This window comes from Labrus bergylta, chromosome 4, assembly GCF_963930695.1.
Source record: "Labrus bergylta chromosome 4, fLabBer1.1, whole genome shotgun sequence".
In the NCBI taxonomy this organism is placed as follows: Eukaryota; Metazoa; Chordata; class Actinopteri; order Labriformes; family Labridae; genus Labrus; species Labrus bergylta.
In genome coordinates, this window is record NC_089198.1 from 5,508,192 (window position 1) to 5,525,808 (window position 17,617).

Here is a 17,617-nt window from a genome sequence, read left to right on the forward strand (position 1 = left end):
ATACAATAATGTATAAATAAATATATATATAAATAAATGCAACAATTCATATAAAAATTAATATATAAATGAATATATTCATATATTCCTTTATGTATTTCTGTGTCCATGTTGTACAAGGAAAAGTAAATATGTAAATTAAGTGGGCCGTCCTAACATTACGGAAGTAGGACTGGTCAATTTTGAAAAACAGACAGAAGCAAATTTACATATATACTTTTCCTCTTACGACCTGGACACAGAAATAAATAGATGTGTAAATGTAAAAATACGGAAATAAATTAATAACTCAATTAATGTGGAAATGTATGCATTGATACATATATAACTGTAGAAATATGCTAATAAATGAATAAATACATGTACAAATATATAAATAGCCTTTTTCATTAACAAAGTGTATTTATTATTTATTCATTGACGTATTGTTTTCAGCATTTATATATTTATTTATATATTTATTGATTCATTTATTTATTTATTTATTTATTTATACATTATTGTATGCATTTCTCCCAACATTTATTTATTTATATATAAAATATGTAATTTTTTGTCCCTCATACATGCAGGGTAATTAAAGGGGAAGTCAATCAAAATTGTCATGACAAGGAAAACAAATTGAACGGAGCCCCTTAAGTCCCAAAAAGTAAAAAAAAAAAAAAAAAAAAAATCATGTGGGCACAAGATAATTATCAAGTACCTAGGTACTTGTGCCACTTTAAGTAGGCAATGTTTTTGTAACTCTTTTTTTTGTACTTAGAAGTGTTCCCTCTCTTTCCCTGCTTGGCTCGTGTGTACATAATACTATTATCTTGTGCATATAACATATATAAAATCTTGTGTGCACAAGATCATTTTCTTTCTGCACCCAGTAAAGCTGCTAAACATGAGACAACGGTGACACAGATTAGCACACAGCTCGACGTTATGGTGCAATCTGTTATAAATAATATCTGCAAGAGTGTTTCCTTTGTTGGGTTTTGTTCTATATTATTTATTGTCTGGTATTGTAGTGTTGTAAAACATTTGAAAACAATAAAAATGTTGGTCATAAAAAAATAAACAATATCTGCAGGGATGTACATTGTATGGACATTCTATCAAACAGTAGCAAGATATACTTACAGGCTAGTACCGTAAATCCGCACGCACTTCTTGTATGAGAACCTCGGTCTTGGCTTGGGTGGCTTTCTTGCTCCATGTTCTATTGTTTACGGTGAGAAGGCAGACCCAAAAGGCAGAACTTACACCTAGCTGTGGGAGTGTCACCTACCTGGGGGAGGGGTTACTGCCCTTTGTGATGTCATGAAGGGAAAATCTCCAACAGCCTGTTTGAGCTCACGTTTTCTGAAAACTGGAGCAGGCAAACGATGGAGAGGATGGACTCCATAGGGGCTTAGACAGACTAGGACATATGAGTGTTGAAAAATATGTGACATTTAAACCTGAATAGGTCACTGCTGTTCAGTCTTAATTCCAAATTTGCCAAGTGGCAACCCTTGGTATTGCAACTAAGGGTTTGTTTCAACATAAATATTTTAATTTTCAACAGGCCTGTGTCTTTTAAACTGCAAAATCAGTTAAATGATTTACACCCACTATTATAATCTGTATTTTATATTGTTAAAACTCTACCTTAGCCAATAGAAATGATCAGTAACTGCGACTTGATCAAAATAAAGGTTTATGGCTCAATCGGAATATTGCTGCAGGGGAGGGCATGATAGACACTACGATGCATAGCCCTGTAGAGAATCAGAAGCTAGAAACATGGTGAAAGACTTATTATTATGTCATGAATACACTGCTGCATCTTAGCCCTTAGCATACTAAGCTGCAACCAGCAATATCTCTCTCACACCGCTCCTCTTCCTGGAATTAACCAGAGCTTGTTAACCCCTCCCTCTTCTTCCTGCTCTCAAACACAGCCAGCCCCACTCGGACTCTATATTTCCTTGTTCCCTCCCCTTTAGACCTAGTTTGAGGATGGGTGTTACCAACAAGAGCTGACGTTCACTGAACAAACACATGCTGTGCAGATCAGAGGTGGAGCTAGTTTGATTTCTCAGGAAGAGAAACTCAGACAGTCGTTGTTACAGAGAGGAGAAATGGCACAGAAAGGAGTTCAGCTGGGCCAGGAAACCCTTTCTTGTTCGATCTGTCTGGATCTCCTGAAGGATCCGGTCACTGTTCCCTGTGGACATAGTTACTGTATGAGCTGTATTAAAAGCCACTGGGATAAAGAGGATGAGAAGACAATCTACAGCTGCCCTCAGTGTAGGCAGGACTTCACACCAAGGCCTGTCCTCGGGAAAAGCACTATGTTAGCAGTTTTAGTGGAGGAGCTGAAGAAGACTGGACTCCAAGCTGCTCCTGCTGATCACTGCTATGCTGGATCTGAAGATGTGGCCTGTGATGTCTGCACCGGGAGAAAACTGAAAGCCTGTAAGTCCTGTCTGCAGTGTTTGATCTCATTTTGTGAGAAACATCTTCAGCCTCATTTTGAACCTGCTTATGCAAAACACAAGCTGGTGGAGCCCTCCAAGAAGCTCCAGGAGAACGTCTGCTCTCGTCATGATGAGGTGATGAAGATGTTCTGTCGGACTGATCAGCAGTCTATCTGTTATCTCTGCTCTGTGGACGAACACAAAGGTCATGACACAGTCTCAGCTGCAGCAGAAAGGAGCGAGAGGCAGAGAGAGCTCGAGGTGAGTCGACAAAACATCAGGCAGAGAATCCAGGACAGAGAGAAAGGTGTGAAGCTGCTCCAACAGGAGGTGGAGGCTATCAACGGCTCCGCTGATAAAACAGTGGGGAACAGTGAGAAGATCTTCACTGAGCTGATCCGTCTCATGGAGAAAAGACGCTCTGATGTGAAGCAGCAGGTCAGATCCCAGCAGCAAACTGAAGTGAGTCGAGTCAGAGAGCTTCAGGAGAAGCTGGAGCAGGAGATCACTGAGCTGAAGAAGAAAGATGCTGAACTGGAGAAGCTCTCAGACACAGAAGATCACAACCAGTTTCTACACGACTACCCCTCACTGTCACCACTCAGTGAATCTACACACTCATCCAGCATCAAGATCCGTCCTCTGAGGTACTTTGAGGATGTGACAACGGCTGTGTCAGAAGTCAGAGATAAACTACAGGACGTCCTGAGAGAGAAATGGACAAACATCTCACAGACAGTGACTGAAGTGAATGTTTTACTGTCAGAACCAGAGCCCAAGACCAGAGCTGAGTTCTTAAAGTATTCATGTGACATCACACTGGATCCAAACACAGTAAACTATGACCTCGTATTATCTGAAGGTAACAAAAAAATCACAATTAATGGTGAACAGTCTTATCCAAGTCACCCAGATCGATTCACTGAATTGTGGCAGGTTTTAAGTAAAGAGAGTCTGACTGGACGTTGTTACTGGGAGGTGGAGTGGATTGGGGAAGAAATTTATATCGCAGTCGCCTACAAGAATATCAGCAGAGCAGGGAGCTCAGATGAATGTGATTTTGGACGCAATGACAAATCTTGGGCGTTATTTTGTTACCGTACGTACAGTTATTCATTTTGGTACAACAATGTGGAAACTAAAATATCAGCTAATGGGTCCGATAGAATAGGAGTGTACCTGGATCACAGAGCAGGTATTCTGTCCTTCTACAGCATCTCTGAAACCATGACTCTCCTCCACAGAGTCCAGACAACATTCACTCAGCCTCTACATGCTGGACTCCATCTTGAATTTTCTTACACATACTGGGCTGAGTTTTGCAAACTGAAATAGACGAAGGTCACTTAAGGGGACATGGGTCGAATTTTGTGTATTTTGTCTTCATGTCTGTTTCTGGGAGATGATTGTTTCGGCCTTTAGTCATTGCTCACAGGTTATCTCTGCGTCACGACCCGGCTCTTAAGGCCTGACAAAAAACTACAGCAGGTAAACGTAGGGGTTAACTAAACGGTGTAAAAGTTTATGACAAAGTACCAAAAATAATAATGAGTGAGGTGTGTTTTTTTCAGTGAATCAGTGGGCCGGCTGAGTGTGTGTCCCCTGTGGTACGGTCTTGAAACTTAACTAACATAAGCAAACTACAACAAAAACATCCAACCACATGATAATGAGAGGCTGGGAGCAGTGACGACTCTAGAGTCTGGTGGGGCTCTAGGCAAAAATAAATTGGGGCGGGGGGGTCCTCTCTCCTAAAGACGGTAAAGATGGATAATTCCGCTTCATTTTTCTTTTTTGAGTTTCGTTGAAAAACGTTGGTTTTCACAGCAATAATGCAAGCAATGCTCAGCAGGGCAACGATTGTGAGTGCTGTCAGATGGGGCCCCCTTAGGGAGGTTTCCTACTGTCATTAAAAACATTGCCCATTTTCGGCCACTGCTTTAGTTTAAGTTTGTGAGCCAAGTGGCGCTGCTTGTCGACAGGCGAAGCAGGCAACTGCTTGTGGCCCCAGACCAGTAGGTGGCCCCAGAGGGCTGACAAACTTCGAACCAAAGCAGCAACCCAAAATGTGCAATTGTTGCAGTGACAGTAGGAAACCTCCCTAAGGAGGCCCCATCTGACAGCATTTGCTCTCATGGCTCTGCTGAACGCTGGTGGGAGTGTCCCTGAATTAACATTTGCCTCGGGGCCCCAGACACTAGAAACGCCACTGTGTGAGCCCTCAGGGGCCCCCATACTGGTGAGGGGCCCCAAGCAGTCGCAGTTTCTGTTTACAAGCAGCGTCTCGGGATGGGAGCGAATGAGAGAGTGAACGGTTGAATCTTCTATAGCCGACACCTGGGAGACTGGCCAGGTATGCGAAGGTGTGGCAGAACACCGGGAAACAAAACAAACAGACAGCAGGCCGTGCTGGCAGGAGGGCCGTCACATCTGTCATTTAAACTTTACAGAGTTTTCTTGTATGTATAAACAAACTCTAGATTCAAAGCATGAATAAGTTACATTTGGTGCTTGTTACTGTTTTGTTTTTTAAGCGGTCGAAACTCTCGCTGATAATGTCGATTATTATGTGGATTATGAGGGTAATGAGGACACGTTGCTACATAGGAATGTAAACTTGTCTGTACGCTGGATGTCTTTGAATATCAGTTGGTGTGTCTCTAACACTGAATGTGTCCTTAGAGGACAAGCGTCAGGCTTTTCTTATCTTTTTTGGTAAATATTTTGGTTCCCACCACTGTGTACATATGTTAGGAACGTATTGGTTATATATACATGTTGTTGTTTAGAAATATGTTGTTTTTTTTAAGTAGGGGTTCCATACCCGCTGGAGGGTCACCAAAGGGTGTTAGGGGGGTCGTGGATCTTAAAGTGGAAGAGGGGGAAAATGGAACAAAACATATGACAATGACATTTGTATATATCATTTGAAATGTTATAAATCCCTGAGTATGAAAATCTGTGTTCTTCTTAATGCCAATGTTTCTATTGAAAAGAAGAGAAGACAAATTGAACTTAATGAATTAATTAAAAAATAATATTCACTGTTTCTATTACTTTGAATTAGGCCTATTATTAAGAGATACATTATTTTAAAAAAAGACATAGAATATATCAAATGAAATTAACAAACAACAAGATTATTATAAGTTAATGCAAACAAGGAAATCAATTAGGAAGGGATATGTTTAATTTGAGATGTCTAATGAAGACCCCTAGTGAAACACATTTCTGGAATATTGGATCCCTGCGGTGTGCGAGCCGCCTTTCTCTTAGTTTTAAGTGACTTTATTACTCAACTCAACACCTGTCTGCTTTGGTTTGAGTGTGCTTGTTTCTCGATTGTTGTCATTTTGATATTTGAATTCATGCAAGGTACAAAGAATTCAAGAAATCTCATCAAGGATGTACATAGTTTGGATTCTGATAAAAACTGATTGTGCAGATCAGTTGAATCTTTCATGAAATTATTGGACAACAGACTTTATAGATTTGATGTGTGACAGAAGGTATAAATAAGAATAAACATACATGAACACAATGTTTTCTGTTTTCTTGTGTCTTCATTCCAGAGTGGCATACTAAGCTTATTGTTAAAGTAAAGTTTTCATGTGATAAAAGAGACCGCAGAGGTGCCTCCTAAAAGGAAATTACTGCATGAAGAGTTGAGAAGACAATGGCGTTGACCTGCCTTGTGCTTCAGAACATTTGTGAAGAAAGTGCCGACTATTTTGCAGAGGAGCAGTATTGATTGACTTCTTTAACAGAGGGGATGAGTGGACTTTTTCTTTGACCTCTTCTGTTCAAAGGTACCTGACAGCCGATGCATTTATTGCGTCAGTATTACAGAGACAACCATGTTAATTCAAAATGGTGGCATTAATTTGAAAAGCCGGGGCGATAAAGGGGGGGAAAAAAATGTAGAGTGCAATGAACATTCAATGTTTCAAATAATAAACAAAACTATATACATGAGTAGGATCAGTCGTTTTTGGGGGACTAGTCAGTTTTGAATTTGGCTTCCATCACAGCAACCATGAGGCAAATGAGCTGAGTGTGCATCAATCCTTTGAGGCAGAGCATCGCTTTGTTTCTTGATGTGCTGCAAGAACCTCTCATCTGACTGCTCCAGATATTTCAGAAACTTCCTGCTGTTGTTACGCTTCCTCTTTCCTGTGTACAAGAATAATTACTATTAACACAGCCCTGCAATTTGTTACTAAGTTACAATAAGGTGCTGGACTTTAATTCAAAGTGACAATGACGTGATCCACTTGTAGCTGTGGAGCTCTTGCTTATACGAGTGGCATTTGCAATAATGGAAAGCAGCATGCTAACGTTAGCTACTGTTAATCAAAGCTAGGCTAGCGGCTAACTTGTTCTAACATTACAGAAGCAAGCATGGAGATAGTAGGCTAATCTCTCACGTCAAGACTTATTCTCAGCCTGTGGTATTGTTGATAATTGTGTAGTTAACTCTGAGATTAAAAAAATTGCTAAAGAAGTTTGAATCTTTACGCAAAGCAGGCCCCTTGGTTGAGAGAAAGCAGGTGGTTGTTGGGAATCTTCTAGTGATCTATCTCATTAAAAAACATTTGGAAAAAACTCCCCCATGTCTCCTTTGTGTTACAAGGGTGTGTTCAGGCTGTGCTATCGTTGACCTTGATTGGGCCGTTCATCTGCCTGTACACGACCTCTTATCAGTTGATGTGTGGATAATGGCCTGGGATGTGGGGGCTTAAAGGGGGGTGCTTGAGGCCCTTCTTGTTGCGGATGGACATGGTGGGCAGGGATTGACGGTCGTTGCCTGAACCTTTATGGGTCATTTGTGTTCTCCACCTCAAGATCTTGTTTTTTTCAGTATGAGTAGGGATCTTCTCTGTGATTAATCTTATGGGACAGTTCAGCAAATGTGCAGTAATGGTACAATGACATCAAGCAATATTTTTGCAGTCAATAAACCCTGACTTTTCTTTTGTTTCTCTCCTGGCTGGTGCATCATCTTTTTCCTCAGTAATACTTAGAAGTATAATCAAAGCTACTGAAGTGTCTGATGTAACCAGGACAGAGGTAATATAAGTTTACAATGGGCGCATCAGGAGGAGTATCTGAAGGAGATTTAGGAGCCCTCTCAGTGGAATGTGTACAATGGGGCCCCTGTATCCAGAGAGTTGCCCAGGGACTTCTGGACAAGAGATTGTATCTGTGACCTGTGTTGTCCTTTGAGTTTATGACATACATATGACATACATATGACTAAGACAGAAACCCCTGCAGTTGTATGAAGAGAGGTGTCCTGAAAACAAACAGATGTCCCTATGTTGTTCTCCTGTGAGGTGTGTCCATAAATACCAGAGTTTCTGTGTGTAAGGGAAGAGATCACTTTTGGCTGTGTCTCTCCCAGGTCGAACCATGGCAAGCCTGGCGATGCTGTAACTTGTTTGTCAATAAAATGATCATTATGTAAGCAAGTCAGTGTCAACGGAGAATTTCTTCATCATCAAACATGTCAACAACAAGGAAATCCACATCACTACACATATCTGCTGTAACTACAATGAAAATGTATAAAGACTAAAAGTCTCTTATTTAAAACCTCAGGACAAGAAACTATGGCTTTGATAGTGTGAGAAAGTGAGTAGCATTAAGTTAGAAAAGTGTAGTTATTCGGTAACTTAATACATTGTGCAGCTATTTCTGCATCAAAGATATTGTCCTGAATTTGACCTTTATTTAACCAGCTAATGAACCCATTGAGATAAAGATCTCTTTCACGAGGGTGACCTGGCCAAGAGGGCAACAGCAGCACACACTATAATAAACTTGATTAAGAAACAGTTCACCAACAATAAGATTACAATTAAAAAAAACGGAGGCTCTGTCCAATGGTCTCGTGTTTTTTCTCTTTTAGAAATCGAGCCAGAGGCTTCAAGTGAAATGAGATCTGCCAGTTTCATGTCATTCTGGAGAAAGTTCCCTGCAGAGGGGGGCAGCAAAACTGAACGCTCCTTTCTCCGAGCTCGGTGCAGACACGAGGAACAGACAGTTTAAAAACATCACAGGAACACAAGGAATAGTGGCTCCTGGTTCTTTGGAGGTTTGAACATAAATAAGAAGGAACTAAACCATGAAGAGCTTTTTAAAGAAGACTCAGCCAGTGTTTATTACCTACACTCATTCAAGGTACTTATCTGATGATAGAGTAAAGTAATTTTATCATTTAAGATACGATAATACTTTTAAGGATACTTTTAATCCTATTAAGCCGATATCTTACAGGTTGGACATTTAAGCAGGAAATTTGCCTCAGTCCTACATTCATGTTGGTTTCACATTTTCCATCAGCCCAGGATGACTCCACGCATTGAAGACAAGGATCAAGTATTTTGTTCTTGTTTGTTTATTCATGTCAAACATCAGCTTGTCCCCCAAGTTCAATGATTTTGTGGACAGATTTCCTTCATCCATATTTGGATACAAACAGACAAATGAACTAATTCAAACAAATGAGTACAGGTTTAAATAGTCAAATACTAATATCTATGTTGAAAGAAGAGCCTCACTCAACTATTTACAGGACATACAGGGCAAACAGAAGGAATCATAAGCAGTGAAAGCTTCCATGACCCAATGTACACTAGGACACAAGGAGTGCACCTTTCAGAACAACATGTCAACATTTTAGGCAATCTAGAAGTAGGATTGACAGATGAGGCAGATGCAACAACAATCAACTTTCAGCAACAAGTTTGAAAGAGTAAAAAAAAAAAACAGCAGACTTTGGCACATTGTCCTTTGAATGACGTCAATCTTATTTCAGTTTACAGAACTCTGCATTGAGTCCAGCAGAAGGATAACGCAGCCAGAGTCTGGCATAAAGAGGCTTAGTGAATGCGGCCTCGGCTCTGTGGAGGAGCGTCATGGTCTTGGAGATGCTGTAGAAGGATAAAGTACCTGCTCTGTGATCCAGGTACACTCCTACTCTAGATGTCCAAGGACCTGGGAGGGATTCGGTGAAAAGATTGAACCAGAACGTGTATTTCTGTTTCAAACATTCCAACACCCACAATTGTTTATTGTATCCAAAACAACATTTATCTGAGCCGCCTGCTCTGCTGATGTTCTTGTAGGCCACTGCGATATAAATTCCTTCTCCTTTCCACTTCACCTCCCAGTAACAATGTCCAGTCAGACTCTCTTTACTCAGGACTTAACGCCGACTCACAAGTCTGTCCGGGTGTCTGGGATAAGGCTGTTTCCTCTGCATTACTGTGAATTTTCTGTTTCCTTTGGATAATGACATCTGTGTGTGTGCTGTGTTTGGATCAATCGTAATGTCACAGGCATATTGTAAAAAATCCGCTCTGGTCTTGGGCTGTGGTTGTGACAGTAAAACATCCACTTCAGTCACTGTCTGTGAGATGTTTGTCCATTTCTCTCTCAGGACGTCCTGTAGTTCGTCTCTGATTTCTCTGACATGGTGAAGTGAGCCGCCCCTAAATCTGAAGTGCCCACGTATTCTGATCTTTATGGTAAATGCTTCGGACTCCAGAGCGAGCAGGAGTAACAGATAGAGAGAGCGATGACGTCAAGTGCTAAATGCTGAAGTCTTACCATAAAACTGACTATGAGATACACGTGTATGAAACGGGAGTAAACAGAATACTGTAGAGGGAATAGCTTTGGAGGTCGGGGAAGTTAGTGTGAGAATAATTCTGCGAGTCTGCGGTAACTTCTGTTTTTCAAAATACGATTAACTTATTCTATTCTTCTTTAGATAATGTTTGACATTTTATTGATGTTGCTTATGTTCTTTTTTAAATCAGAATTCATGTTGTGAATGGTCTGAACCACTGGGTTTTATACTAGCAGAATTTATATCAAAATAATAATTGTATCCAACCTTTTCCAATTTGTTAATTACTTGTGAATAACATTCGGTTCCAACTGAAAAAGTCTCCGAGACCCACTTTTGGGTCCCGACCCATCCGTTTAGAAACACCACATTTTCCCAAAAGATGCAGAGGGCCCCCAAATGACTAAATCTGCCACTGGTTGTACATATGGGGCTGATGTTCCCTACACAAACCAAACTGTCACTGGGATTTAGTGAGCATTATTGTTGCCATAGTAACAAAGGGATCAAACTCCAAAACAAAGCAGCATAGGGGCTAATAGTCTGAAAACCACAACTATTGCTGAAGATGATCCCAGCTCACTTTGTTTAGTTTGCTAAACCTAGTTAGCTTGGATTAATGCTTTTTACTTTGAACCCAGCAGAGGGAGACAATCACCAAGAAACCTGAACTAACAAACGTCATCACTGTTTCAGTTCCAGGAAATAACAAGAAGGGGAGGTGTTCTGTGAGTCAGAGCTTAGACTCCATTTTGAGTGGACAGAGCAGAAGGCCAAAGATGTGTGAGACAGGGTGAGTTTAATTCAACATTATTCTGACTTTACTGTTTAAACCTCTGGTTCATCAGTTAATGAAGCAGGTTCATGCTGAGTAAAACTTTAAAACTGATCACATACAGAGCTGGATCAGCTCTGTGAATGTGGACTACTTCCTCTTTTCAAAATACATTTTGTGTACACACTCACACACACACACACACACACACACACACACTCACTCACTCACACACTCACTCACTCACTCACACACACACACACACACACTCTCACTCACACACTCACTCACTCACACACACACACACACACACACACACACACACACACACACACACACACACACACACACACACACACTCACCCACACACACTGAGTGCACCTGAATGCATCTCTCTTGTCTGAGCTCCCCTGAATGCAGCATGCTAACAGCGCGTTCCCTGAGTAACAGCAGAGAGAGAGACATGCCCAGAAAAGTCTGAAGTCAACTAAGCAGACTACTTTATTTTCTGATGCTTCTTACAGACTTTTATCATTGTGTGTGTCTGTGAGACACAACCACACACACACACACAAACACACACACACACACACACTCTCACACTCTCACACACACACCAAGCTATCTGATATGTTTTGGGACTTTGTCCACTTTGTCCTCGGCTGATCTTTAATCCTAACTCTTGAGTTTCTCTCGTATTGTTTCCTGTTTGTCAGGACTCCTGCGGTCTGAGCTCAAAGTCAGCGTTAATGGTTTTCTCTCACGTTAAATGAAGTCCAGAGAATGACTCACTTTTAAATTTTATAGGAAATATTTTCTCCACCTCTTCAAGCAGTCACAACAAAATACTGCAACCTAGTAAAATGTTGTGACTGAATGAGGTCTGTTTTATGAGAAGGTTTTAACCCTACAGGCATGAAGGACTTTGTTTTATACCACGGTTGGTGATGAACTTTTTCACCTACGTGCCCCTGTGACTGGTGGATTCAAAAATCTACCAGTCTTACACTTTTTAGGCAGTAGGGAGGATCATCCCTTCACCAACCCTGGGAACAAAAATTGCTGCATACTGCTGAATGATGTCAATCAATAACTGGTGTGAATCAGAGGGAAGTGAGGATACCCTATGCAGACTGAAAAATAAGTGGGTATACCTGTACACCTGACCTGCATATACCCTCAACTACACCACTGGAAATTAACTTGCCAAACGGATAATCTACCTGCATTTGGTGCTTGGCGGGTACCAGTCTTACATTTCTTACCTGCCACTTTATTTTAACTGGCAGCACAATGCAATGACGTGTAACATAATAATCAAGGCTTATAGTCTTCAAGAAATAGACGATCAACTATTAAATAAAATACAGACATGCTGTTTGTCTCACTCAGAAACAGAAAAAAGTTTGTTTTAGTTTATTATTTTTGGGCTATGTCCTCAAAGGCTGATGAAGCTGACCTGAAACCTGGACTGAGAGGTAAGATAATGGATATATTGTTTTAAAAGAATATGAGCTTATATGAGGAGAGTCATCACAGTCATAAAGGTTTCTGCTGGAAACTGAGTTTCATTTAGAAAGATATTTTTAAGTCACTGTGTGTTTTCTCCTCAGGACGTTGGAGCTTCTAACTGAATCTGTCAGGTTCCTTTCCTCTGCGTTTGTATTTCAAACGTCTGAGTTACAGTCATTTGCTTCTGTTGAAAAATATCCCATTTTCTAATGTAGCTGCTTCACAATAAAAGCAATGCTATTTAAACCAGGAACTTTTAGTGTGAAGAGCTTGAAATAGAATGCGTGTTATATCGTGTTCACAACCTTTGTTTCAGAGCGCTTCTCACCAGCGCTCCTTGTTGCTAGATTACAAAAGTGAACTTGTGCTTTCCTCTGTAATGTCCGTAAGGTGTGTTTTAGCTCCATGTGTTTCATATTTTCTTTAAATCAAATAAATATCACCAAGAAAACATGAGGACGATGTAAAGGAGTCATGTCCTGATGTCAGCAGCAGCTCTACACCTGCAAACTGTTCCCTCCAAAAGACGAGTCAGACCAGCGTCTCCTCCGCCATCGCTTTGTTATTGACAAATCTGATATCAGAAGTCCCGCCCCTTCTTGAGTTTGATTGGTCGGTGAGGGAGAAGTGACATTGATCAGCGTGGCGCTGTTCTCAAAGTTGAACGTCTTTCGACTGATAGCGTTTGAGTGCAGTGACTAAAAACAGCTGACACCGAGGGCGTTTTAGCGCCCAGGAAGCTGAACTACATTAGTTTTGTATTTCAGCTGGATGTCAGCGTGGTACTGTAATCTCTGTTCAGTTTAAATCTAAGCCTGCTGTACGGGTTGTGCCTGTTAGTATTTATTTTCACATAATCATTCACTTGAATCATTTAGTGGATATATCATTTTAAATCTGTCGACCATCTAAGGGTCATTGGTTTAGGTCTGTGTGGATGTAACAGTTTGTGTAAGACTCTCAGAGCAGCAGATCTATTTTTGGAGAGGAGCCGAGTGTATGTTGTGAGCTTAAATGACTTCAATGTAGATATCTGACAGTTTCAAGTGAAGGTAATGTCACCTCTCTAGCCTTTTAGAAGTCTTCCCAAATGGTGAAAGAATTTGTAGGCTGTACCAGCTAACAGAATATAACAGGACCGTTAACATGAAAAGTTTGTCAGCCATTTGTGTTCTGTTGCTGTTGTCTGACCTCGGCCCAATAAATTCTAAGATAAGCCACTGTCTGTTTCACCATTTCATCATTGGACATTTCCAGCAGAAACATCATGGCGTCATGATGTTCTTACATGCTTTTATATTTTGATATCTTTTTCTCTATATGGGTAATGTGCAATATATGTTGTGTTTTATACATGGGTCTGTACTTTTCTGTTGACATGTCGATGTGTTTTTCTATTGTTTTTATGGATTCTACTGTGAGGCCGCTGAATGTGTGCAGCACTTTGAGCCCAAGACAAATGTCTGAAGTTATAGTATTTACAGCTGCTCCTTTGAGCCCAAATCAACGCCACAGCGCTCTTCTTTTCATCATGTTGGACTTGAGACAGCGAGGCGTCAGTTTAAACACACCTGAAGCTGGTTGACCCGCTGTTAAAGAGATGCTAGTCTGTGCTCTGTTAATCATGTTACACCAAGCAAAGCCATTCCAGCATATAGAGCACCATTGTGACCCTCGCTCTGCCACTGTGGTCGGTAGGTTGAGCAAATTTACCCGCCACTGCAAAAAGACATCCGTATGTGACGAGTGCTGATTTCCAACCCTGTTTTATACACTTCTAGTTGTCCAAATGTCCTAAAGGTCATGGTTGCTGTTAAATACTAACATGTTAGTTTAATGTTTAAAGTTTAAGACTCAATGTCTTGTTATTGGCATTATTCAGGGCAGATCAGACGGACAAATCATGTTAGGATCAAAACAAACTGCACTGAGGTGCTGCATCAGGTACTTACGCAGACAGGAAGGAAGACAAAATCAAATGAAGGATCACATCAGGTAATGAGATGTGGACACTTGACCATCTCCGTCTTTCACATTTTTCCTGCTTGTATCTCACCTGTTTGTTATTTTGTCCTCAGGTTGTTTTACCTGCATGAACGTCTTTTATTGTCCTCTGATCAATCTGGAGATCACAAGATGAGTGATGGAGGAGACAAAGAGGAGGACAGAGCAGAGTCTCCTCTGTCCAGCTGTCTCTCTATGAAGAGTGACTTGTCTAAAGGTGAACCTCTAAACTTCAGTAATGAACCAGGACCCTCAGATCCACAGTAAGAGAACTTTTTTTAATCACCAAACTGTCAAACTAAAAGAAAGAGTCCTGAACTCCATAATGTGTTGATTTTCTTGTTTTTAATCATCAACCTGCACACAGTGATCATACAGAGAAAGTCACTGAACTCATAACAACATACTAAGGATTATATATATGTATTATATGTTTATAGATAAGATAATATGATTTCAGTATTGACTCTTTGGTTGTGTATCTAGTCGTCTTCTCTGTGATTCTGCAGGAAGTAGTCTTTTAAACTGATCCTGAAGTTTAGTGAGATCTGCTGTGATCGTTTTCTTTGAATCATGTTTTCTGTTGTGTCCACTCTTTGTTTGTCTTTTTTAATGTTTTCTAACATGACTACACAATGAGATCTTTTTATTTTTACTGAAGTACCATAAAATCCGGTGTAAGATGCATTTACAAGTTGGCTGGGTCTTACTAATATACCAGTATAAAATGTTGACACATGAACCATCATTACCGCGGGTGCAGAAGTCACCATCACTGGGTGCGGCCGGACGCGATTAAAAAACCATCCCCATTCATTGGGCCTGATTTACTAAAGGTTTGTGTGTCTTAAAACGTGTGCAAACTTGATACCACCCACAAAAAATGTGTTAACTGATCTACTAACGGCGTGCTGTGAGGACTGAATCTTTCATATGAACAAAACAACACGCATTGTCCATTTAGTACGTTTGACTTAATGAATATTCAATATGGGGCGTTTCTGTCCTAGAAAGGAGAAAATGAAAACAAGTTAAGTTAGTACACGCATTGTGATTTACCAAGCAGACAAAAACTGAGGTGATTGTGACGGTGTCTGAATTTAACACCTTTGAAAAGAAGGTGCTAACCCAGGAGACCAGTGTTACACACAACAGACTGCTGTTATTGAAGTTAGGAGGAGACATAGACACAACAAAAGAAGACATACAGATCACGTTATTCCCCACACATGTTAATAAGTTTGGAATGACAGCAGGAAACACCATGATTAAACTATATTGTTGCCTATTTAAACAAAACTGAACATTCACAGCCTCTGCATTCTAAAGAATTTCAACACTGACGTTTATTTCTTCATATTTCCCTCTTCTCACCAACATTTTATTTTAAACTTGGGATTTCCTTTTTCTGGGGTTGTGCGTCTCTCCCCCAGCTCGTGTCCTCTGGTGCGCTCCTCTCCATAGTGCGCTTGTCTCCTCCCTCTAAAGCCCGCTGCTGCTACGCTTGACTGGGGGGACCTCACCACTGCTTGTACCCCCGTCTTAGATAACTCTTAGGAAGAGCGTTTATGTCCGATCAGACACAGCGCTGGCCAGCTGTCTGGTGCTCAACAATGTGCAGAGTGTCGCGCCTGAGCGCCACAGAGGACACAGCTCACACCTCCTGCACAATGTATGACAATTCATCTTCAAAAGATGAAGAAAACAGAGGCCCTGTTTAATGCAGAGGTTTTCTTATAAGCCAAATTTTATTTTTGTAATATTCAGTTTTATCTGCTAGAACTCAAAAATACTGTACGTTCATTTACCTCTTCCACTGAGACCTATTTTGCGCTTGCCGTCGTCCTGCTTTCCGTCCAAACTCTCCATGACGTAAACCAGTAGAACACACAAAAACCCAACTTAAATAGTACCGCCTCCACAAGGTTTGCACCTGGTGTCATTCACGCAAACTTTCTTAGTCGATCACCCGAAAATCACACACTCACCAAACGTGCAATTTTTTGGAGTGAACACACAGTTTAGTACTCTTTACTTGGGACTTTAGTAAATCAGGCCCTCAGTGTATTAAGAGCTGATTGCACGCTGTTCTGGGAAAGACAGCGACACAGACCAGTCTGGCTGCGCTACGTTTTCAAAACTTTTCCCTCAAGAGGTCAAAATAATGAATTTACAGAAAACTGTAGGATATTGTTCCATAAATAAACCTTGTTGAACGCTCTTTTGATTGAAAGAGTCCTTTATTAAAGTTAAAGAGAAACAAGCAGAGTCGGGCAGAGAGCTCGCAAGCTAGGAGTCTCTGCTTCACAACTTTCCCTGCAGGCTGAGAGCTCGACTACCGTACTGTAGCTGGTAGGAGAGCAGACTCCACAAAGAGAAAACAGACTAAAAGGGTGACAGAGCTGAACAGTAACTGCAGGTTTTGGACTTCGCTGAACACAATAAAAACTGTCACGCAGGAAGACAGTGTAAACTTTATTTTCTCTCTGAGAGACCTTCAAAAACACAGCGCGTCTTATACCAGTGCAACTTATATTTCAGATATTACGGTACTTATTTTTTTAACTCATGACACAGCTCCTGCACATGCTCAGTGTGCAGGTCATGAGACAGCTCCTGCACATGCTCAGTGTGCAGGTCGTGACACAGCTCCTGCACATGCTCAGTGTGCAGGTCGTGACACAGCTCTCTATAAAGCTGATTAATAACTTTTCAAAGGTCTCAGGTCTCAACCTAAATATTAAACACTTTGAATTTATGGCTGTTAAAGATTGTAATGTTCCCCATATTTGTAATAATCCAGTGAATCACCAGGTCACATACCTGGGAGTAGTTATCACCAAGGAGCAAAATATAAGGTGCACCTTAAATTTGAATCCCATCGTTGATAAAACTCTTGTTTACAAAGAGATTTATCTCTGAGACGAAGGACCTTTCTCTCAAAAGCTGAGGGCATTTCCAGACTCACTAATCCGGCTCTATCTTTGGATGTTGACTAAAATGTAATCAAAAGATTTGATTATATGTTGTTTAACTTTCTGTGGAAAAACAAAATACATTATGTTAAAAAGAACATGACAATAAACACAAGTCAATGTGGGGTCTTGAACTTTTTAGACTTCACAGCTCTTAACATTCAAAGTGAACAGGCTGAGACATTTTTAAATAACCCAACATCTCTATGGAATATGATTCCTAATTATGTTTTTTCTAAAGTTGGTGGCCTGGAATTTTATTAC

The 17,617-nt window shown here is 40.6% G+C and overlaps 2 protein-coding genes across 2 annotated transcripts in view; both read left to right on the forward strand.

The window, feature by feature from the left end:
- On the forward strand, positions 1-5,991 carry LOC110002050 (tripartite motif-containing protein 16-like). The gene has a single exon (XM_020657673.3). The coding sequence runs from the start codon at positions 2,112-2,114 to the stop codon at positions 3,783-3,785; it is 1,674 nt and encodes a 557-aa protein (XP_020513329.2). The 5' UTR covers positions 1-2,111; the 3' UTR covers positions 3,786-5,991.
- An 8,519-nt stretch (positions 5,992-14,510) lies between these two features.
- LOC136178932 (NLR family CARD domain-containing protein 3-like) overlaps positions 14,511-17,617 on the forward strand; it is a 31,034-nt gene continuing 27,927 nt past the window's right edge. The window contains exon 1 of the mRNA XM_065953380.1: positions 14,511-14,641. Within this exon, the coding sequence (XP_065809452.1) occupies positions 14,511-14,641 (131 nt within the window). The remainder of the gene's footprint in view (positions 14,642-17,617) is intronic.